Raw genomic sequence first — 23,234 nt, forward strand, 5'->3', positions numbered from 1 at the left:
TCTTTTAAAAAAGGGGGCGTCCCGGAAGCCCTACCGACCAGTAAGAGACCTGGGTGCTGAGCACGTGAATCAACAGACTCGGATGGCTGTGTAGGCGGGCCCAATGGGAGCACTGCAGCAGGAAGTAACTTCCAGATAGTGCCAGACCGCCAAGCGCATGCGGCAAACAGGCTCCAGTGATAAAGAGCCTGGGAGATGTAGTACCCAGTATTAAGGTCCACCATCTCCCCCAGCCACCAAGTTTAGTTTAGACAGCTTCTGTGTGTCTTCGGAGATAGCTAAGTCCCTCAAAAGGGGCGCAGTGGGACCACTGCTACCTCCCCTAGGAAGCCAAAAGCTGAGAATGGGATATGGGCTGAAACCTTCCCTCTGGCCCCCTACCCCCAAATCTCACAGCACAGACGACAATTCACAAGTTCCTGTCTCTTTTAAAGGTTTAACTTTTAATCAGCCAAACATCTTGCGCAGACCCTGAGCCAGCCCAGCATCCTGCTTCTTCCCCTGAATGACCACCTTCCCCAGTTCCTCTTGGGCTGCCCGGTTTTTGGGATCTATCGCCAGCACCTTCTTGAGGTCAGCAGTTGCTTTTTCCAGGTTCCCAAGGGCAGCCTGGGCAACCCCCCTTCGGTATAAGGCCTTTAAATGGCCAGGCTCTCGCTCCAACACCCGGTCACAGCTCTGGGCTGCCAACTGAGGCTGCCCTAGCAACAACTGACAGGCAGCCAGATTGGCATGAAGGACAGTTCGTTCTGGAGGGCCAGGTGGGGGTAAAGTCAGCAGCAGTCGAAGAGCCCGTCCATAGCATCGGGCAGCTCCTTCAGCGTTCCCAGCTCGAAACAGTTCTGTGCCCCTTGCACGTTCTTCCCTGGCCAGAGCTTCCTTCTCGCTAGTCTCCAGCTCCCAGGAGTCCCGGCCTTGAGTGAAGGACGCCAGTATGAGCCTGACAGGAGGTCCAGAGTGCCCAGGCAGCTGAAGCTCTGCTTCTTCACCTTGACACATGGACTCCAAGCATTTCTCTATGAGCTCCCCCCAAGTTTCCTCCCTCCATGGCCCTACGCCCATAGTTAGCTCTGTCCAGCCCTCTGGCGGCCCTGATCCGAAAGGAAACCCCAAAGCCTGTACCCGGCAGCAGGAGCCTAGTTTGGGTTTGTCCAAGCCATGGCCACGGATTATGATCTTCTTGACAAAGCTCCCGTCGGGACAGTACCAGAGATCAGAAGCTTGAAGGGCCTCTGGCATCTGACTGGTTGATCCATGAGACTTATGAGAGTCTCCTTCAAGTTCAGCAACCAGTTTTTCAGTTCCTTGAGTATTCTCTAGAATTTGGCTGGCTGGATCTGGGTTTACTCCCAGCTCAAGTGTTTCGGTAGGAGGGTCTCGGGGCTGCTGCCTAATCTGAGTAACTGAATCAAGGTTCTCCCGAAGGTTCTTTTCCCACTGTTGTTGCGGCTGAGAGGTGTCCTTTTCTCCAGTTGTACTGACTGGTGGCGTCTCCATTTGAATGCTCGGTCCCTTCCACTGTGAGTGAACAGTTTTGGTCAGAAAGGGATGAATCAGGTTCAGGTCAGCACCTGAAAAGAAAACCAAACAATGCTAATAGCAGGGTTCTTATTTAGACTCCTTTCTCGTCCTTTCCCATTCTTCTGAGACCCAGGCCCCCAGTCCTGAAAGTCCCCAATATTGCTTTCCTCCAAAAATCTGCTCGAGCTTCCCTGTTCCACCCATATATAACTTAGAACTATAAATTCCACAATTCCCTGCGGTTAAGGTAGCCCCGCCAACTACGGACACCCGGTCGGGTCAATAAGTACCTGCGCGGCCAAAGTGCCTAGCATGGTGGCAGGAGGAGCCGGGCCATGGGAATCACCTCTCCTTCCAAAGCTAAATGGTTACTGAATACTGCCCTCGGAGCCTTGCCCCACGCGGAGAGGGCAGCCGGAGAGGGGAGGGGGGCGGGGCGGGGGTGGGGGGCGGAACAACTGGGAAAGATACTGACAACTAACCCTGGAGTTCGGGAGACTCCGAATCTAGTCAAATTCCTGGCAGCCAATCGGGAGGAGGGAGGAATCTGGTTAGCCCGCCTATTGAACGTGACATCATTTCCTCCGCAACCATGAAGCTCCAGGCCTTAGCAACTGAGCAACTGAACTAGGCCAGAGCAACAGAACTAGGCAGAATCGAACAGAATTTGGCGAGGTCGGGCTGGCCAGGCCAGAATCAAAGTGGGCCAACAGGGTGAGACCCCTGTCTCTACTAAAAATACAAAAATTAGTAGGTCATGGTGGCGCGCGCCTGTAATCCCAACTACTCGGGAGGCTGAGACAGGAGCATCGCTTGAACTCGGGAGGCAGAAGTTGCAGTGAGCCGAGATCACACCGTTGCACTCCAGCCTGGGCGACAGAGGGAGACTCCAGACTCCGTCTCAAAAAAAAAAAAAAAAAAAAAGTGGGCCGGGCGTGGTGGCTCGCGCCTGTAATCCCAGCAGTTTGGGAGGCCGAGGCGGGCGGATCACTTGAGATCAGGAGTTCAAGAACAGCCTGGCCAAAATGGTGAAACCCCGTCTCTACTAAAAATACAAAAATTAGCCGGGCATGGTGGCGGGCGCCTGTATGCGAGCTACCCGGATGACTGAGGCAGGAGAATGGCTTACCTGGGAGGCGGAAGTTGCAGTGAGCTGAGATCGCGCCATTGCACTCCAGCCTGGGCGACTGAGACTCTGGGAGGCCGAGGTGGGCGGATCACTAGGTCAGGAGATCGAGACCATCCTGGCCAACACGGTGAAATCTTGTCTCAACTAAAAACACAAAAAATTACCTGGGCGTGGTGGCTTTCACTCGCGTCCATGTGAAGAGACCACCAAACAGGCTTCGTGTGAGCAATAAAGCTTTTTAATCACCTGGGTGCAGGCGGGCTGAGTTCGAAAAGAGTCAGCGAAGGGAAATAGGGGTGGGGCCGTTTTATAGGATTTGAGTAGGTAAAGGAAAATTACCGTAAAAGGGGGCTGTTCTCTGGCGGGCAGGGGTGGGGGTCACAAGGTGCTCAGTGGGGGAGCTTTTGAGCCAGGATGAGCCAGGAGAAGGAATTTCACAAGGTAATGTCATCAGTTAAGGCAGAAACAGGCCATTTTCACTTCTTTTGTGATTTTCCAGTTACTTCAGGCCATCTGGGTGTATACGTATAGTCACAGGGGATATGATGGCTTAGCTTGAGTTCAGAGGCCTGACAGTGGAGTGTGCCTGTAATCCCAGCTATGCTGAGGTGGGAGAATTGCTTGAACCAGGGAGTCGGAGGTTGCAGTGAGCCAAGATCGTGCCACTGCAATCCAGCCTGGCGACAGAGCAAGACTCCCTCTCAAAAAAAAAAAAAAAAAAAAGAGCCGGGCATTGTGGCGCATGACGGTAATCCCAAGCGGTGGGAGGTGGGGAGGTGGGGAGGGGGATCACTTGAGGTCAGGAGTTGGAGACCAGCCTGGACAACATGGTGAAATCCAGTCTCTACTAAAATTACAAAAAAAAAAAAAAATTGCCTGGCGTAGGGCACGCCTGTAATCCCAGCTACTCGGAGGCTGAGGCAGGAGAATCGCATGAACCCAGGAAGCGGAGGTTGCGGTGAGCCGAGATCGCGCCAGTGCAACTCCAGCCTGGGCGACACAGTGAGATTCCGTCTCAAAAAAAATAAAAATAAATAAATAAATAAAAAAGGCCGGGCACAGTGGCTCACGCCTGTAATCCCAGCACTTTGGCAGGCCGAGGCGGGCGGATCACGAGGTCAGGAGATCGACACCATCCTGGCTAACACGGTGAAACCCCGTCTCCATTAAAAATACAAAAAAATTAGCGGGGCATGGTGGCAGGCGCCTATAGTCCCAGCTACGCGGGAGGCTGAGGCAGGAGAATGGCGTGAACCCGGAAGGCGGAGCTTGCAGTGAGCCGAGATCGTGCCACTGCACTCCAGCCTGGGCAACAGCGCGAGACTCCGTCTCAAAAAAAAAAAAAAAAAAAAAAAAGAAAGTTTAGAGAAGTCCTGGAATGGAGACTGGGGCAGATGACGATAGAGTGGAGAATGGCGGAGGTGGTGGTAAGTGATGGTGGCAGCAGCCTTTTATCTGGAGACTTCAGGCCCTCCTATGTTAACTATCTTTATGTTCGGAGCTCATTCAGTACAGGGTATTCAAAGATAAACTCTCGGGACTCTCTCCAACCGACCTTGTTCCTTGGGTGACTACCTGAGGCTTCTCTTTACCTTTCCTTTCACATCCATCATTGCCTTTCAGGCCCTCCTTCATCAAGAAATCTTGGCCGGGCGCGGTGGCTCAGGCCTGTAATCCCAGCACTTTGGGAGGCCGAGACGGGCGGATCACGAGGTCAGGAGATCGAGACCATCCTGGCTAACATGGTGAAACCCCGTCTCTACTAAAAATACAAAAAACTAGCCGGGCGAGGTGGCGGGCGCCGTAGTCCCACTCGGGAGGGAGGCAGGAGATGGCGTAAACCTGGGAGGCGGAGCTTGCAGTGAGCTGAGATCCGGCCATTGCACTCCAGCCTGGGCAACAGACCGAGATCCGTCTCAAAAAAAAAAAAGACCTGGCGCGGTGGCTCAAGCCTGTAATCCAGCACTTTGGAGGCCGAGACGGGCGGATCACGAGGTCAGGAGATCGAGACCATCCTGGCTAACACAGTGAAACCCCGTCTCTACTAAAAAACAAAAACTAGCCGGGCGAGGTGGCAGGCGCCTGTATCCCAGCTACTCGGGAGGCTGAGGCAGGAGAATGGCGTAAACCGGGAGGCAAGCTTGCAGTGAGCTGAGATCCGGCCACTGCACTCCAGCCTGGCGACAGAGCGAGACTCCGTCTCAAAAAAAAAAAAAAGAACTCTTAGTGCTTTTCAAACATAAGTGTGCATACATATCACCTAGGAAACTTGTTAAATTGCAGATTATGATTTAGGAAGTCTGGCGTGGGGCCTGTGATTCTGCATTTCAATAAGTTGGTTAATGCAGATGCTGCTGGTTCATGAACCACACTTTTTTTATTTTTATTTTTATTTTTATTTTTAGAGAGATGGGGTCTCCCTATGTTTACCAGGCTCGTCTCAAACTCCTGGCCTCAGGCTATCCTCCCATCTCAGCCTCCCAAAGTGCTGGGATTATAGGTGTGAGCCACCACACCCAGCAATGAACCAATGGGATGAGATTCTAGAATGGTCTCATCCCATTGTTTCTCCTCTGGCTCTGTGCCCTTTTAGTTTATTTTACATTTTGCATATATAACTGGTGTAACCTGCTCCACTGGGTGTAGCAGGTCCTCCTCCTAATAGAAGACCTAGAGACCTATTGTGATTCAATCTTGCTTGTCCAGCTACCTACACAGCCTGGGCTACCACAGTTCTCCAGGAAAGAAGGATCCCACTCTGAGTACCTCACTTTGGCTCCCTCTTCAGTTTGCTCTCACCATTGTGCCTCAGACTATAAAGACCATGCCAGGACGGCCAGGAAGGGAGACAGTTTCATCATTAGCCAAAGACTGGTGTCAAAACAATTCCCTCCCTGTTTTTTTGTTTTTGTTTTTGTTTTGTTTTGAGACGGAGTACCACTCTGTCACCCAGGCTGGAGTGTAATGGCAAGATCTCAGCCCACTACAACCTCTGCTTCGCGGGTTCAAGCGATTCTCCTGCCTCAGCCTCCCAAGTAGCTGGGATGACAGGCACCTGCCACCATGCCTGGCTAATTTTTGTATTTTTAGTGAAGATGGGGTTTCACCGTGTCGACTAGGCTGGTCTCAAACTCCCAACCAGAAGTGATCTGCCCACCTCAGCTTCCCAAAGTGTTGGGATTACAGGCGTGAGCCACAGCACCAAGACAGGTGGATCACTTTAGGTCAGGAGTTCGAGACCCGCCTGGCCAACATGGTGAAACCCCGTCTCTACAAAAAATACAAAAATTATCTGGGCATGGTGGCAGGCGACTGTAGTCCCAGCTACTCGGGAGGCCAAGGCAGGAGAATCGCTTGAACCCAGGAGGCGGAGGTTACAGTGAGCTGAGATGGTGCCACTGCACTCCAGCCTGGCGCCAGAGCAAGACTCCTCAAAACAAACAAACAAAAAAACAGAAAAATAAAAAGAAAAAAGAAACATAAATGGAAGAGATTAATTGCAGGTGGAGGAAGCAGCACAAGGCAGGAGAAGTAAGGAAAGCCACTTAACACCCAGGATTATTCCTCTCCAGTTTGTGAGTCTCAGTTTTCCCAGGCTATTCCAATACTCCTTTGTGCTGCCCTGTCACCAGGCATTGAGCTGGTTGGAAGTTTTTACACTCTCACATTCCCCTGCATTCCATACTCACCACATGGAACCATATGCTGTACTTACTCTCTTCCATTTATTATCCGCACGAGAGACAAAAATTCTAGCTTTCCAAAAGCTAAATAAATTTCCCCTTCTGTTTAGCTTTGGCGGTTTCTGTGGCTTCTAGTTTTGCTGGGATTTGTGTCAAAATCGTTCCTCCCTCCTTTTTGGTCCCAAAGCGTTTTGCTGTGCTTCCCTTATAGGCAGGGTTTTCAAGCAGGAGGGAGGCAGCCTTTTCGGCAGTGAAGTGTTTAATGATAACAGCTTCACTTTATCAAATGCTGGCCATGCATTATGATCATAATACCCAGCATTGTTCTAAATGTCTTGTGTATATAGCTTATTTTCCTCTCACACAACTCTATGAACTGCTTATCCATTCAGTCATTCAAGGAATTTGTTTGTTTGGTTGGTTTTTGTTCTTGTTGTTGTTTTGAGATGGCATCTTGCTCTGTCACCCGGGCTGGAGTGCAGTAGTGCGATCTCAGCTCACTGCAACCTCCGCCTCCCGGGTTCAAGTGATTCTCCTGCTTCAGCCTCCTGAGTATGTGGGACTACAGGTGCGCACCACCATGCCTGGCTAACTTTTGTATTTTTTTTTTTTTTAGTAGAGACAGGGTTTCACCATGTTGGTCAGGCTGGTCTCGAATTTGTGACCTCGTTATCCGCCCACCTCGGCCTCCCAAAGTGCTGGGATTACAGGCGTGAGCCACTGCGCCCAGCCAAGGAATCTTTACTGAGGGCCTCCTTTGTACCAAGCACTGAGCTACATGCTGGGAATAAGGCAGTGGAAAAAGTCTTGGATCTGTGGTAACTTATATTGAATTGAAGATGACAGACAAAAAAATCAATAAAATATAATACAATTTCAGGCATTAATAAGTGCTATGAACACCATGAAGCAGGGTAAGGGGTAAGGGAATGGGATAGAAAGTGCTCCCAGGGGTGCATGGTGCTGTGTTAATTTATTATTATTATTATTTATAGAGTCTTGCTCTGTTGCCCAGGCTGGAGTGCAGTAGTGTGATCATGGCTCACTGCAGCCTTGATCTCCTGGGCTTAAGTGATCCTCCCACCCCAGCCTTGTGAGTAGCTGGGACTGTAGGTTCATGCCACCATGTCTGGCTAATTTTTTTTTTTTTTTTTGTAGAGACGAGGTTTCACTATGTTATCTGGGCTGGTCTCAATCTCCAGGCCTCAAGCAATCTTCCTGCCTCTGCCTCCCAAAGTGCTGGGATTATAGGCAAGAGCCACTGTGCCTGGCTGTGGTACTATATTTAATCCAGTGATGAGGAAAAGCCTCCTTGTGGCGGTGATGTTTGTGCAGATATAAATGATGTAAAGGAGCAGTCATACAAATATCGGGAGGGACAGTGTCCAGGAAAAGAAAAGAGAGTGCAAAGGCCCTGAGGTAGAAAGGAATTGGGTTTTTATATCAAATTCAGAAAGGAGGTCAGAGTGGGTGGAGCAGAGTGAGCAAGGGAAGGAGTGGTAAGGGATGAAGACAGAGAGGCGGGGAGAAACAAGGCCAGGTAGGCTTCATAGGCCATAGGAAGGACTTTTGTATTTTGTTCCACATGTGATCAGGAGCCATCAGAGGGTTTTGAGGAGGTAAATGATATCATCTGGTAATTTTAAAGATCACTCTGGTTTCTGCATAGAGGGCAGACCACATCAGTAAAAACTAGAAGCAGAAAATTAAATTAAGGGACAAATGAAGGGACAATAGAATCATGGGAGCTTGGATTAGGGTAGAGGAGAGGGCCAAGAATAGAGTCCAGAGGCTCTCTAATATTTAAGGGTCTGGAAAAGGAATAGGAGCTGTCAGTGAAGACTGAGAAGGAGCAGCAATTAAGGAACTAGGGAATGCTTTCTTTCTTTTCTTTTTTGTTTTTGAGACAGGGTCTCCCTCTGTTGCCTAGGCTGGAGTGCAGTGGGGTTATCACAGCTCACTGCAGCCTCGACTTTCCAGGTTCAAGTGATCCTCCTACCTCATCCTCCCAAATAGCTGGGACCACAGGTGACTGCCATTATGCCCAGATAATTTTTCAATTTTTTGTAGAGACAGGGACTCCTTATGTTGCCCAGGCTGGTCTCAAACTCCTGGACTCAAGTGATCCTTCTGCCTCAGCCTCCCAAAATGCTGGGATTACAGATGTGAACCACTGCACCTGGCAGGATAATTTTTTTCTTCTTCTCTTTTCTTTTTTTTTTCCCGACAATTTTAAATCCAAGCAGTATACCTGGTTGGTTGTTACATGATTACATTGCATACTGGTGGGAATTGGGCTTCTAGTGGTGTACCTATTACCCAAATAGTGAACATTGTACCCAATAGGTAATTTATTATTATTATTTTTTTTGAGACAGAGCCTTGCTCTATTGCCCAGGCTGGAGTGCAGTGGCGCTATCTCTGCTCTCCGCAACCGCCTCCTCACCCCACGTTAAAGTGATTCTCCTGCCTCAGCCTCCTGAGTAGCTGCGACTACAGGTGCATGCCACCGTGTCAGGCTAATTTTCGTGTTTTTAGTAAAGACGGGGTTTTGCCATGTTGGCCGGGCTGGTCTCGAACTCCTGACCTCAGGTGATCTGCCCGCCTCTGCCTCCCAAAGTGCTGGGATTACCGGCGTGAGTCACTGTGCCAGGCCTTTTTTTTTTCTATGACGGGGTCTCACTCTGTAACCCGGGCTGGAGTGCAGTGGTGTGACCCCAGCTCACTGCAACCTCTGCCTTCCTGGTTCAAGTGATCCTCCCACTTCAGATTCCCAAGTAGCTGGAACCACAGGCACATAACACCATGCCCAGCTAATTTTTTGTATCTTTGGTAGAGACCAGGCTTGTCTCGAACTGCTGAGTTCAAGTGATCCGTGTGCCTCGGCCTCCCAAAATGCTGGGATGTCATGAGCCATCATATCCAGCCAAGTATTTGGTTTTCTATGTTTAAGTTAGTTTACTTAGGATAATGACCTCCAGCTTCATCCACATTGGTGCAAGGGACATGATTTCATTTTTTTTTTTTTTTTTTTTTTGAGATGAAGTTTTGCTCTTGTGGTTCAGGCTAGAGTGCAATGTCATGATCTTGGCTCACTGCAGCCTCCGCCTCCCGGGTTCAAGTGATTCTCCTGCCTCAGCCTCCCAAGTAGTTGGGATTACAGGCATGTGCCACCACGCCTGGCTAATTTTTGTATTTTTAGTAGAGATGGGGTTTCACCGCATTGGCCAGACTGGTCTCGAACTCCTGACCTCAGGTGATCTGCCCACCTCGGCATCCCAAAGTGGTGGGATAACAGGCGTGAGCGGCCGGGCGCGGTGGCTCAAGCCTGTAATCCCAGCACTTTGGGAGGCCGAGACGGGCGGATCACGAGGTCAGCAGATCGAGACCATCCTGGCTAACACGGTGAAACCCCGTCTCTACTAAAAATACAAAAAACTAGCCGGGCGAGATGGCGGGCGCCTGTAGTCCCAGCTACTCGGGAGGCTGAGGCGAGAGAATGGCGTAAACCCGGGAGGCGGAGCTTGCAGTGAGCTGAGATCCGGCCACTGCACTCCAGCCTGGGCGACAGAGCGAGACTCCGCCTCAAAAAAAAAAAAAAAAAAAAAAAAAAAAAAAAAAAAAAAACAGGCGTGAGCTACCGCGACCGGCCAATTTCATTCTTTTCTATGATTGTGAAATAATTCTTTATTGTGTCCTCCAATTGCAAGGAGTTTAACAGCACGTCTGACCGCTAATCACTAGACACTAGGAGCACCTCCTCAGTTTTGTTGACCGAAACAACTCTAGACATTGCCAGATGTTCCTGGGAGTGGGATGGGAGGATCACCCACTCTTGAAAACCACTGGTCAAGATGTCCCACAGGAGATACTTGGCAAGACAATGCACAGGTCAGACCCCCATGACAGAGAACTATCTGACCCAAAATGTCAATTATGCCCAAAACTGAGAAATCCTAGTTGAGACTCTAGTTGAGAACTTGTTCCTGGAACCAAGCCAGGTTCGGCTTCATTTTCTCGTGGCCCAATAATGAGAAGCAGACAAACTAGGAGAGAAGGGAATTTATTGCTGTCACCGGATACAGGGAGAAGGTCGGAGATAATTCCACCAGACCAACTCAAAGTGTTAGAATTTTCTTTTTTTCTTCTTTTTTTTTTTTTTTTTTTGAGATGGAGTCTCGCTCTGTCGCCAGGCTAGAGTGTAGTGGCACGATCTCGGCTCACCACAACCTCCGCCTCCCAGGTTTAAATGATTCTCCTGCCTCAGGCTCCCGAGTAGCTGGGACTACAGCTGCCCGCCACCACACCCAGCTAATTTTTGTATTTTCAGTAGAGACAGGGTTTCACCATGTTGGCCAGGATGGTCTCGATCTCTTGACCTTGTGATCCACCTGCCTCGGACTCCCAAAGTGCTGGAATTACAGGTGTGAGCCACTGCACCCGGCCAGTGTTACTATTTTCTTAGTGCTTATATAGGTTTAGGTTATGTGCCTACATGCAGTATGGCATTCACCTAAGTCTAATGGTAACTAATTGTGTTTCAACTGGAAGGTCAGAGGCAAAAAAGTTCTTGCTAAGTCTGATTAACGTGTGAGGGCCCCAACACCTTCAAGGCCTGTCTACTGTGGTACTGGAGTGATGATTTCTATCTTATCTCCTTTACAGCTTGGTGCGGAGAGCTGCCTTAGATTCTCCAATGAATCTATTTAAACAGCTGCCTCTGTTACCTTGACTTGTCTCAGATATCATAGACCCGAGACAGGTCCTGGCACTAGGAATGTAAGACTGTCTCTATTATTTTGACTTGCTCTAGCAAGGGAAAAGCCCGTAGCAAGTCTCCTACTGACCATGTGTTTCATTTCTAGCTTTGATGTTTGGGCACCGATTTCCCTAGGTTTAACTATTTGCTCAATGTTAAGGCAATGCTGTGGAAATTTATCTGTGTAACTGGGGTGCTATGCAGGCCTGTCTGTGTGATTGTCAGGGAGAACTGTGCCTGCCATAAACTGACCCTCGACCATGGGTTTAGAAACTTGGGGCCGGGTGCGGTGGCTCAAGCCTGTAATCCCAGCACTTTGGGAGGCCGAGACGGCGGATCACGAGGTCAGGAGATCGAGACCATCCTGGCTAACACGGTGAAACCCCGTCTCTACTAAAAAATATAAAAAATTAGCCGGGCGAGGTGGCGGGCGCCTGTAGTCCAGCTACTCGGGAGGCTGAGGCAGGAGAATGGCGTGAACCCGGGAGGCAGAGCTTGCAGTGAGCTGAGATCCGGCCACAGCACTCTAGCCTGGGCGACAGAGCGAGACTCCGTCTCAAAAAAAAAAAAAAAAAAAAAGAAACTTGGAGGTCATTTGTGACTCTGACATGTGGTTTAAGTAGAGTGGTGGGGATGAGAGCCTGATTGAGGGAAATTCAAGAGTGAATGAGATGTGAGAAAGTGGAGGCAGTGAGAAGTTCTGTTAAGTGGAGAGAGAAGCGGAACACTGAGGGAGTGAGCTGGGTCAGGGGAGAGTTTTTAAATTTAAAAATGAATGTATTATTTTATACATGTAAAATTATAATTTATATGCATAAATATATATGTATTACAAAGAATAATTATGTGAACATCAGGCAGCTTAAGAAGTAAAATCTTCCCAGCAGGGCGAGGTGGCTCACACCTGTAATCCCAGCACTTTGGGAGGCCCAGGTGGGTGGATCACCTAAGGTCAGGAGTTGAAGACCAGCCTGGCTAACATGGCGAAATCCTGTCTCTACTAAAACATTAGCCAGGTGTGGTGGTGCATGCCTATAATCCCAGCTACTTGGGAGGCTGAGGCAGGAGAATCGCTTGAACCCGGAGGTTGCAGTGAGCTAAGACCATGCCACTGCACTCCAGCCTGGGCGACAGAGTGAGACTCCATCTCAAAAAAAAAAAAAAAAAAAAAAAAAAAAGCAAAAAACAAGAAGTAAAATCTTCCCCAGTATAGTTGAGGCTCCCTGAATTTCCCTTTCCAGATTCCTCTTCTGCCAAAGTGTTGTGCTTTTACTACATAGGTGAGTAGCAAAAGAGTTTTTTTCTTTCTTTTCAGAGATGTAGTATATTATAGCATGTTTGTATAATGATGGGAGTGTTGCAGTAAAGAGGGGTAAACTGATTAAGCAAGAGACAGAGATGGGGATAATTTCAGGAGTAACATCTCTGAGCAGGTGAGAGGGAACAGGATCCTGGGGTACAGATGAGGTGGCAGGTGGGAGCACAGCCTCTCTGCAGTAGAGTTGCACGTAAACTGGTGAATTTGGGATGGGACCGTGAGGAAGTTCCCTTCTGAAAGTTTCTGTTTTCTCACTGAAATAGGAAGAAAGGTCATCATCTTGTGAAGTTGTGGTCTCAGATTTGGGGAATGTGAACCGAGTAAGGAAAGGCGAGCCGACATGCCACACTGAGGGCCCACAGGAAGCAAGACCAGTCAGTATGACAGTGTGTTTCTCCCCAGCTGCTGAATGCAGGTGTGGAGCAGGCAGAGTGGGATTTGACCAGGGATAAAATGTGTCAGAGGAAGGGGGGCCAAGAGTACAGGGTGAGGGCTGAGAGGCGATTACTGTGTTCAACCTTGGAATCTAAACTGGGTAATGAGGAAGTGAAAAATTGAGATCAAATAACAATGAAAAGTAATAGAGTCAGTGGATGGGAGGCCCTGAGGGGGTTGAAGAATTTCTGGGATGGGGTATGGGGGAGCAACATGAAAAGACTGAGGATGAGATTTTAGAAGGGCAGCAGGTATTGATGGAAACCAAGTTGAAGGTATGGCATAGGGAGAAAGGGAAGCAGGGAGAAATAAATCACTGCAAGAGAAGGGCAGGGTACTAGAGAATCTGCATGAACATTGAAAACATAAAAATAATAAAACGGGGCCAGGCACTGTAGCTCACGCCTATAATTCCAGCACTTTACGAGGCTGAAGCAGGTCGACTGTGTGAATTCAGGAGTTTGAGACCGGCCTGGGCAACATAGTGGGACCTCAACTCTATTAAAAATCAAAGGCCAGAGGCCAGGCCCAGTGGCTCATGCCTGTAATTCCAGCACTTTAGGAGGCCGAGGTGGGTGGATCACGAGGTCAGGAGTTCGAGACCAGCCTGGCCAACGTGGTGAAACCCCATTTCTACTAAAAATACAAAAAATTAGCTGGGCATGGTGGCACACGCCTGTAATCCCAGCTACTGAGGAGGCTGAGGCAGGAGAATTGCTTGAACCTGAGAGGTTCAAGGTTGAACCTAGGTTGCAGTGAGCTGAGATGGCACCATTGCACTCCAGCTTGGGCAACAAGAGCAAAATTCCATCTCAAACAAACAAACAAACAAACAAACAAAAAAACAGGCCAGGGGCGGTGGCTCACGCCTGTAATCCCAGCACTTTGGGAGGCTGAGGCAGGCGGATCACCAGGTCAGGATATTGAGACCATCTTGGCTAACACGGTGAAACCCCGTCTCTACTAAAAATACAAAAACAAAATTAGCTGGGCATGGTGGCGGGCGCTTGTAGTCCTAGCTACTTGGGTCCTAGCTGAGGCCGGAGGCGGGAGAATGGCATGAACCCAGGAGACAGAGCTTGCAGTCAGCCAAGATCGCACCCCTGCACTCTCCAGCCTAGGTGACAGAGCAAGGCTCTGTCTCAAAAAAAAAAAAAAAAAAAAAAAAAAAAAAAGGCCGGGCGCGGTGGCTCAAGCCTGTAATCCCAGCACTTTGGGAGGCCGAGACGGCGGATCACGAGGTCAGGAGATCGAGACCATCCTGGCTAACATGGTGAAACCCCGCCTCTACTAAAAAAAAAAAAAATACAAAAAACTAGCCGGGCGACATGGCGGGCGCCTGTGGTCCCAGCTGCTTGGAGGCTGAGGCAGGAGAATGGCGTAAACCCAGGAGGCGGAGCTTGCAGTGAGCTGAGACCCGGCCACTGCACTCCAGCCTGGGCGGCAGAACAAGACTCCGTCTCAAAAAAAAAAAAAAAAAAAAAAAAAAAAATTTATCTGGGCATGGTGGCAGGCACCTGTAATCCCAGCTGCTTGGAGGCTGAGGCAGAGAATTGCTTGAATCCCGGAGGCAGAGGTTGCAGTGAGCTGAGATTGTGCCACTGCACTCCAGTCTGGGTGACAGAGCAAAACTCCGTCTCAAAAAAATACAAAATAAAAATCAAAAAAATTAGCCGGGAGGATCACTTGAGCCCGGGAGATCGAAGCTCAGTGAGCTGTGATCCTGCCGCTGCACTCTAGCCTGGGTGACAGAGTGAGACCCTGCCTCAGAAAAAAAAAAGAAAAAAAGAAAAAGAGGCTGGGCTCGATGGCTCACGAGTGTACTCCCAGCACTTTGGGAGGCCAGGGTAGGCAGATCACCTAAGATCAGGAGTTCATGACCCGCCTGGCCAACGTGTTGAAACCCCGTCTCTACTAAAAATACAAAAAAGAGCTGGGCGTGGTGGTGGGCGCCTGTAATCCTAGCTACTAAGGCTGAAGCAGGAGAATCTATTGAACCCAGGAGGCGGAGCTTGCAGTGAGCCGAGATTGCGCCACTGCACTCCAGCCTGGGTGACAAGAACAAAAATTCTGTCTCAAAAATAAATAAATAAATAAATAATAAAAATAAGAAAATGAAATGAGGTGGAAGTAGAGTGATCAGGTGCTGAGTCTTCCATTATTGAGGGGAATGATGACCCAGAATCTAATCATGGGGGAATGAGAGCACCCATACAGATGTTATAGGAAGGCAGAGCCTCTCCTAGAGGATGGAGTCTCTGTCAATAGAGGTGCCAGAGCCAAGGGTATCACCTGCAGAGGAAGGTGAGTCAGTAGGAAGAGGATCACACTGTAACATTTTATTTCCTCTTGAGGGAGGAGTTGGGTGAGGTTAAGAGATCTGAGATTAAGAAACAAACATTCCTAAGGAAAAGCAAAAGAAAGCTAAGTCATTTTTTATTCATCTCTCCCTCTGCCTAATTCCTTTCAATTCAATTGAGTTCAAAGATTGGTAGAAGAGGTTTTATCTGATGAGGATGTGAAAAACAGAGATAAGCCAGATTTGACTCCTGCCTTCAAGTAGCTCACAAGGTAAACTGTGTAGGTCAAGATATCAGGTGGGAAGAGATGAGAAAATATGCAGATAACATGAATCTTAGATCTAGATACTTTTCTCCTAAAGAAAATTGCTTGGATTGAAGTCATTTTTTGTCCTTTCCACTCTCCTTGGGTGGTCCTTAAAGTGCCTGTAAAGCTGTGATTCCCAACCTTGGCTGCCCTTTGGAATCACCTGGTCATGTCTTAAATATTGATGCCTGAGTTCCACCCCCAGAGATTCTTTTTGGTTTGTTTTTGAGATAGGATCTCACTCTGTTGCCCGGGCTGGAGCACAGTGGTGTGATCACTGCAGCCTCTGCCCCACAGGCCAAGCAATCCTCCTGCCTCACCCTCCCAAGTAGCTAAGACTACAGGCGAGCCATGGGACTTGGATAATTTTTTTTTTTTTTTTTTTTTTTTGAGATGGAGTGCCTCTCTGTCACCCAGGCTGGAGTGCAGTGGTGCGATCTGGGCTCACTGCAACCTCTGCCTCATAGGTTCAAGTGATTATCCTGCCTCAGCCTCCTGAATAGCTGGGATTACAGGCACATGCCACCACACCTGGCTGATTTTTGTAGTTTTAGTGGAGACAGGGTTTCACCATGTTGGCCAGGCTGGTCTTGAACGCCTGACCTCAGGTGATCCACTCACCTCAGCCTCCCAAAGTCCTGAGATTATACGTGTGAGCCACCGCGCCCGGCCTAGGCTAATTTTTAAACTTTTTTGTAGAGATGGGGTCTCACCATATTGCCCAGGCTAGTCTCGAACTCCTGGGCTCAAACGATCCTCCTGCCTCGACTTCCCAGAGTGCTGGGATTACAGGTGTGAGCCACTGGCACTGGGCCCAGAGATTCTGATTTAATTGTTTTAGGATGTGACACGGGCTTTCAGATATTTCAGTGCTGCCCAGTGGATTCTAATGTGTAACCTGGGGTAAGAACCATTGCTCCAAGGAATGCATGAAGCTCTGTTTGGAAACCCACTGCTTTAATCTAGCCAAGAGGAAAGAGAGACGCCTTTTTACTACAGTGAGGGATGAATTGATCCGGGCCTTGAAATATATTATAGATAAAATTTGACCAAGTAGAGAGGCAGATGTGAGGAGGTGGAGAACATCATGAGCAAGAGCCTAGATGTGGTCTAAAGCCTCTGAAGCTTGTGACAAGCTGCAGACAATTTGGTTTATAATAGGCAGAGATTTGGGAAGGAGGTCTAAGATTTGGGAACAGCTGGGCAAATACCTGGAGGTGGGAATGATGAGTAATTCAGTATGGTTAGAAATTAGAATGAACAGAGAAGCTGGACGATTTTAAATTATGGAAGCTGTTAAAGGCCAGATTCAAATTTTGTAAATAATTGAGTAGGCAATAGGGAACCCTGAAGGGCTTTTGAGCAGTGGAGTTACATAAGTGAGTTTAGGGAGGCTGATCTGACAATAGTGTGGAGGGAGACTTGAGGTAGGGAGAGGTAGGAAGTAGGGAGACCTGTTGGGAAAGCTGATGCAATAATCCTAATGAGGTAATTTTTCCAGCAAGGGCTAGGGAAAAATTACAGATTCAAAAGACACTGTGGTGGCAGAACTGACTGGGCTTGAGAGCACACCAAAAATAAGGCAGGAGGGAGAGGGAGGAGGCAGCAAATTTCCAGATAAGGAAGAGTGATTGGGAAAACGGTCTATTAAGAGAGACAGGGAAGCAGGTTTTCTGTGGCATTTCATCAGTTTGTTTTGGAATGTGTTGATTTTAGAGGACCAACAAGCATCGTCCATGTGGCTAAGATCTGCAGGCACTGGAAAAAACGTCTGCATGTAAAATACAGGTTGGAAAAGCATTTGATCAGCTGAGTCGAGTGAATGAGCTTTCAAAGGAAAGTCTCAGAGAAGGGAAAAAAGTCAGAGATGGACACTTAGCTGAAGGGAGGAGAAAAGGCAAGGAGGGAAGGTAGAGGCGGAATGGTTAGAGGTCTGTGTGGAGGTGGGGGTGAAGGGAGGTAATATGTTTCTGAACCTGGGTGTGTGGGGAATTCAGGGTCAAGGGACAAACGGGAGGGTTTAGAGAGGCAGAGTACTGTGAAAATGCCATTGATTTGGGATCTGGGTAATTGGTTGCCATTTGAGAGAGAGATTTCAGGAGAATAGGGTGTGGATGCATATTTCAGTAAGTCAAGAAATAGTGGATATGAAAAAGAGACATATACAGACATATCTCTGATAGCAATATTCCCACCCCACCACCCCGTTTTGGAGATGGAGTTTCGCTCTTGTTGCCCAGGCTGGAGTGCAATGGTGTGATCTCAGCTCACTGCAACCTCTGCCTCCCGAATTCAAACGATTCTCCTGCCTCAGCCTTCCAAGTAGCTGGGACTGCAGGTGCCCGTCACCATGCCCGGCTAATTTTTTGTTTTTAGTAGAGACAGGGTTTCACCATGTTGGCCAGGCTGGTCTCGAACTCCTGACCTCAAGTGATCTGCCTGCCTCAGCCTCCCAAAGTGCTAGGATTACAGGTGTTAGCCACCGCACCCAGCCATGAATTCTGTTTTTCAAGAAGTTTGGTAAGGTAGGCACATTAAATCCAAAACATGCAAGGGAGAACCCATCATATTTATGCCTCACCCCACCCTCCTCCCACATCTCCTATCACACCTCCTATCTCAGTGCATAGCTAACCTTCTAGATTGTAAGCCCCATGAAGTCAGGGGTCACACCTGCTGTCTGGGTGGACATCTCAATCAGCATCCAGCATGGAGTCTGCATGTTGCATACATGCATAAATTCAGGATAGGACCCTGTCCTGTGGGTGTACAACCAAAGACCCAAGCCCACTGCTGGCGCCATACCTTAATCACCACTCCCCTCACAAAAGAGGCCTCTTGGTTGACCTCAGGGTAGGAGAAGGCAGCTAGTCCCAGGGAGACTTGAGAGGCCATTGACCTCCTCCCTGTGCTCCCACAGCAATCTGCTCTCTTTGCCTTTCCTATACCCCCTACAGTCCAGCATGTGGGGCTCTAATCCAAGTTGTCTGCCACCCTCCAGCTCACAGGAACAGCTATGGGCAGCTGGCATCTTTTCCTGGCCCCCATCACTCTATCCTTGACCATCTTCTTCACCATGGTCTGCCCTCTCTGTCATCTTGCCTTCCTGGAGTTCTGGGGATAGCAGGGAATGGAAAAGGGGTACTGGGGAAATAAAGCCTCACTGAGAAAATAAAGCCTTACTGAGAATGGACCCTAAGGTCTTCCCTGGTGGGTTCCCAGGGAGCTCCCCTCCGTCCCCCATATTCATATGTCTCTCTGGCGATCTGGGAATCTGTCTCCCTCACGTTAGTCTCTGTCGGGTTTTCTTTTTTTTTCCCCTGGAAGAGGAGATGAAGGGAAGTGAAAGGGGGAACCAAAAGCGGGGAGGGTCTTTGCGGGGCCGCAGTCTTTGGAATTGCGGGCGATAAATCAACTAAGTCTCTTTAATATTGTCTTTCAGAAGTTCACACACACTCATACACAGATCAGAACAAGGCGGGGGCCGCCGAGGGGAGCAGGGAGCGGGGACTTGGGAGGTCCCATAGCCTGGATTCCCTTCTGCCCGGCTGCCCAGGGGCTGGGATGGGTGGAAGGGAGTATTTACAGAGCGTTTACAGGCAGGTTTCTTATCCCAGGGAGAAGGATCCTACACCAGGAACTTCCCAAATGTCCTTAAAAAAAAAACAAAAGGAAAGGTTCTGGGATTAGCAAGAAAATAGGCAGAGACCTGGGTGGAGGGACGAAAACGTACTTGGAAAAAACAGGAGTGTGGGGGCGCTACTACCCCAGGGCTCGGTCCTTTTGCCATAAGAAAGGGAGGAGTCTGTCCATCTGTGAGAGAGGCCTGGAGCCACAAACCCAATCACTGGACTGAATCACCCCGCGGAGAAGAAAAGAAGGCGGAGCCTGCCGACCTGGAGGCGGGGTTTTGTCTGAGTTGGGGCGGAGCTTATAGAGGAGGCTGGGTTTTAGGGACAAAACCGAGGTTCCTCGGCCGAGGGCGCTACACTTTGAGGGTGAGGGGACCTGGAGCGACTGAGGGTCCGGCGTTTGGACGGAATCCCGGAAAGCGGCGTCCCTGGGACTGTGGGTTTTGGAGGGGTTCCTGAGGAACTGGATTCGGAGCTTGCTCGCAAGGCGAGACGTTCCGTGGAGGCGGAGTTTACGATGTATCCAAGTCTGACGGCCCCAGAAGCGGGTGTGCAGGACGCCCATTGGGTCCGCGGTATGACTGCAGAAAGAGCCTGGGAGGTCGAGGGGCGCAGAGTGGGGCCGGACCGGGGGCGTTTTTAGGGATCCCAGTAGTTCTCGTGGTGCTGCGCGGCGATGATGATGACTACGGTGAGGATGGTACAGAGCACCATGGCCGCGATGCCCACGGCCAGGGAGATGAAGGAGAAGTTCCGGGCCTCGCGTGAAGCGATCTCGGCCGACACCATGTCTCCGCGGGCCAAGGCCGTGCGCACCTACGGTGGAGGGATGGGGGAAGGAGGTCAAAGAGCTGCGGCCTCGTTCGAACATCTCAGCCTTTCTCTAAGATGGCCCCAGAACACCCAGAACTCCCTGCCCCTGTCCCCAAACCGAGTATGCCCCTGCCCCTTACCTGCACTGCCTTGAAGATGGCAATGATGCCAGTAGGCCAGAAGCAACAGATGGTAGTCAGCACCGCGATGGGCATGTAGTCGTGTGGCGGGCGCCTCGGCTCCAGCAGGGCCAGCCCTGGGCCCTGGGGCGGCGGGGGGAGAGTGGAGGTCACTCCTGTCCCCCCCGGGGTCCCGCCTGCATATGGCTGTGGAAGGAAAGTTGGGGGGAAGGGGCATCACTCCGACCCTCTCCCAGCCTACCAGCGTTGGGCGGCTGGCAGAGTGGCTTTAAAAGCACAATTTTTCCTATGGCTTCTCAACATAAAGCACCCACTACCCTTCCAGGACACCCATAAATTCCACCTAAGCCCCTCTGCTCCCTTCCTTGCTTCATTAACCACCATATTCTTGGGCTTTCTACATTCTCTCCCGCAAGGTATGCTCCCACTGGGGCTGTCCTGGCCTCACATCAGACCTTGTTTCTTCCCTCCAGACACCTACCAGGCGTCCCCTACCCACTTAGTCCCACGCTTCTCCCACATCCCTCTTGGTTCCCAGCTGCCATTTTCGCCCTGCCAGGCGGTTTCCTACTTTCAGACCTCCTCTGAACCTCTAGGCTCCGATCCCCCTCCCAGGCCCTGACTTTGGGCACCAGTAGACTCCTACTCCCGGGTCTCTCCCTAGTCCCTCCTGTCTCAGGCTCCCTTCTTTCTAGGACTCGTGCCGGGAACATTACCTATTTCCTGCCCTTGTTCCTCTATCCTACTAGCCCCCTGCGTATCCCCAATTTCAAGTCCTGTATCGCGCCCCCCTCTTTCCCATGTCCCTGTCTGCCTGGCACTCACCGTGCCCACCGGGTAGACCGGCACGTAAGCAGTGCAGGGCTGCAGTTGCAGGGGGTATCCGGGTGCTACGTAGCCCCCCAGCGGCAGCGTGCCCACAGTCCCCGCGTGCGTGGGCACCACGAAGCCAGGGGCTTGGGCAGTCTGGGCTGGCGCCGGCGGGGGCGGGGCGGCGGCAGCGGGCGGCGGCGGGGGAAGTGGGCCCTCGAAGCGAGTCTCCTGCAGGTAAGGGTCGGGTGGCATGCGGGGCAAGGTAGCGCAGCCGGGTGGGGGTGCCCCGGCAGCAGGGCCGGGAGGGGCGTGGTGGGGGGGTCTCGGCAGCGTGGCGGAGGAGGAGGGACCGCGCTGAGCGGTGGCCGCGGAAGAGGCCAGGCCCCCTGCCCCTAAGCGCGGGAGGGTGGCGGTGCCAGACTGATGGTAGTGGTGGTGGTGGTGATGGTGCGAGGAAGGGGCTGCCTGTGGCGGTGGGGCTGGGGGTTCGGCTGGAGGCTGAGGGGCATTGTAGGGGGGTGGAGAAGTGTGAGGGACTGAGTCTGGGAGTCCTGGGGGAGGTGAGTGGAGGAGAGGATAAGGGGAAAGATGACATAGTGATGAGTTGAGGAGGGGTAAGGGGAAACAGCCGGTCAGGGATGGAGAAAGATAATGGGAGATACACATAGAGAGAGACAGGTGAGAAACCATCTCTAATTTGAGGGGCAAGAGAGGGGCTGAATCTAGGCCATCTGCCCCCGCTCCTTCTTCCTTCCAATCTAGTTTTGAGGTCACAACTCTCCTCTGCTTCTTTTGTGTCTTTTTCATCACCATGCACCCAGCTCTCACCTGCAGACCCAATCCCCTCTCCTTTGCAATAGCTGCCTTTGGGCTGGCCTATCCGAGCTAGTTCTGTGTGTGCGTATGTGTAGACATGCAACCCTGTGTTAATATGTGCTCAATTCAACAGTTGTATAAACACATGTGGGATGACATGTGTTCCACTCTGCTGTTCCTTCAGTGGGGGGAGGAGTGCCCCAGCCTCTATGAGAATCTCAGGACCTCTTTTAGGGCGGATTAAGAAAAGCCCTCTGGATTTTGCTCCCTTGACAACCCCCATCTGGTCATGTCTCCATATTTCTTCACAGGATGTCTCCATACCAGCCAGTGATTGTCCATCTGTCACTCCCAACGATGCCACCCTGCAGAACCTGGCTGTACCTCCTTCACCCTCTCAACCTACCCCCCTGCCCATGTTGTTGGCAAGGGTCAGAGGCTGCGACTGGAAAGAGGAAAGAAAGAGAAAGGGGGAGACAGAAAGAGGAGGGGGACTGGGGGAGTGTTGAGAGCTGGAGAGAAGGGAAATGAAATAGAACTACAGCTAAGGAGGGGTAAGGGAGGGGGTTGGGGCAAGGGGGAAGGAGAGTCTGGAGACAGTGGAGGAGGTGGGAGGTTTTGTTATTGTTTTTACCTGACTTTTCGGATGACATGCCTGCGGTCTCGCTGGGACAGGGTCCCTGCAGCCGGAGTGGGGGTCCTTGACCGGTGCTGGAGTCTGGGTGCTGGATGGCGCAGCCGGCAGCAGCGCAGAGATGGAGAGATGAAGGCAGCGGCGGGGGGTGGGGGGGGCGGAGGGAGAGCGGGGAGGGGGGGAGCTTAAAGGGACCGAGGCGAGGGAGGGGGAGCGCTTCAGACGTTTCCCACTTGGTCTCTCTGCTCTCGGACCACCTCTCTTCTCCTCTCACCCTGGCATTCAAGCCCCCAGTTTGGGCTCCTTTGGAGTTGTCATGGAAACACAGAGGCTAGACCAGGCGAGGCGGGTGGGACTAAGGAAAGGAAGGAGGGAGAGAGAACTCTCTGGAGTCTCCCCCTCCAAGACTCACTTAGTGATTATATTGTGGGAGGAAGTGAGCAGGTTCTCAGTGGAGTTAATAACCCAGGTGCCTCCAGGGGCACGTCGTCTCCCCGTCTTAGCTCCCTGCAAGGTGCCAGGGTCTTCTCCCAAATCCTTGGCCCCAGTTTCCCCCTATTTAGAAGAGATAAATACTTGTGTGTGAGAGAGAATTGTGCAGAGTTCAGAACTGCGATGGTCTGAAAAGTTCCCAGGATATGGTGAACCTTCCAACCTAGCAGTAAAGAGAGAGGCCCAGGTCTGTAATTCGGGGGGAGCTGGGCCTTGGGGGGAAAAGGGAGAGAGAGTTTGGGCGGTGTGCATACATACCTTCTTCGTCCAGGACTAAGGAGCTGAAGCTCTTTTGGAGGGGGTAGGCAGTATGACTTAACTGCTCATTTCTGGCAGCTCTGTTGGTAATGTGTGCTCGTTCCCCCACTTTCCCTTTGCTTTTAAAGAGGCTGCTTAGAGTCTCCGGGCCGGTCAATGTTCAGATCCATTCCCTAAACCCCCC

At 50.7% G+C, this 23,234-nt stretch overlaps 2 protein-coding genes across 4 annotated transcripts; both read right to left on the reverse strand.

The window, feature by feature from the left end:
- Positions 1–422: 422 nt before the first annotated feature.
- Positions 423–2,064, reverse strand: FKBPL (FKBP prolyl isomerase like). Of its 2 annotated transcripts, none has more exons than XM_033216704.1 (2): positions 2,004–2,064; positions 423–1,571 (listed from the first exon to the last, which is right to left on the reverse strand). In XM_033216704.1, exon 2 carries the CDS (start codon positions 1,495–1,497, stop codon positions 448–450), a length of 1,050 nt encoding a protein of 349 aa, XP_033072595.1. In that variant the 5' UTR covers positions 1,498–1,571; positions 2,004–2,064; the 3' UTR covers positions 423–447. The 2 variants fall into 2 exon arrangements, with proteins under 2 accessions (XP_033072595.1, XP_033072594.1); XM_033216703.1 differs by having other exon boundaries at positions 1,812–2,057.
- Positions 2,065–18,859: 16,795 nt separating this feature from the next.
- On the reverse strand, positions 18,860–22,450 carry PRRT1 (proline rich transmembrane protein 1). Of its 2 annotated transcripts, none has more exons than XM_033216714.1 (4): positions 22,301–22,450; positions 20,863–21,401; positions 20,038–20,160; positions 18,860–19,900 (listed from the first exon to the last, which is right to left on the reverse strand). In XM_033216714.1, the coding sequence occupies exons 1-4, from the start codon at positions 22,317–22,319 to the stop codon at positions 19,724–19,726; spliced, it is 858 nt and encodes a 285-aa protein (XP_033072605.1). In that variant the 5' UTR covers positions 22,320–22,450; the 3' UTR covers positions 18,860–19,723. The 2 variants fall into 2 exon arrangements, with proteins under 2 accessions (XP_033072605.1, XP_033072604.1); XM_033216713.1 differs by having other exon boundaries at positions 20,038–20,223.
- Positions 22,451–23,234: the final 784 nt, after the last annotated feature.

This window comes from Trachypithecus francoisi, unplaced genomic scaffold (assembly GCF_009764315.1).
Source record: "Trachypithecus francoisi isolate TF-2019V2 unplaced genomic scaffold, Tfra_2.0 Lachesis_group10, whole genome shotgun sequence".
NCBI lineage: Eukaryota > Metazoa > Chordata > Mammalia > Primates > Cercopithecidae > Trachypithecus > Trachypithecus francoisi.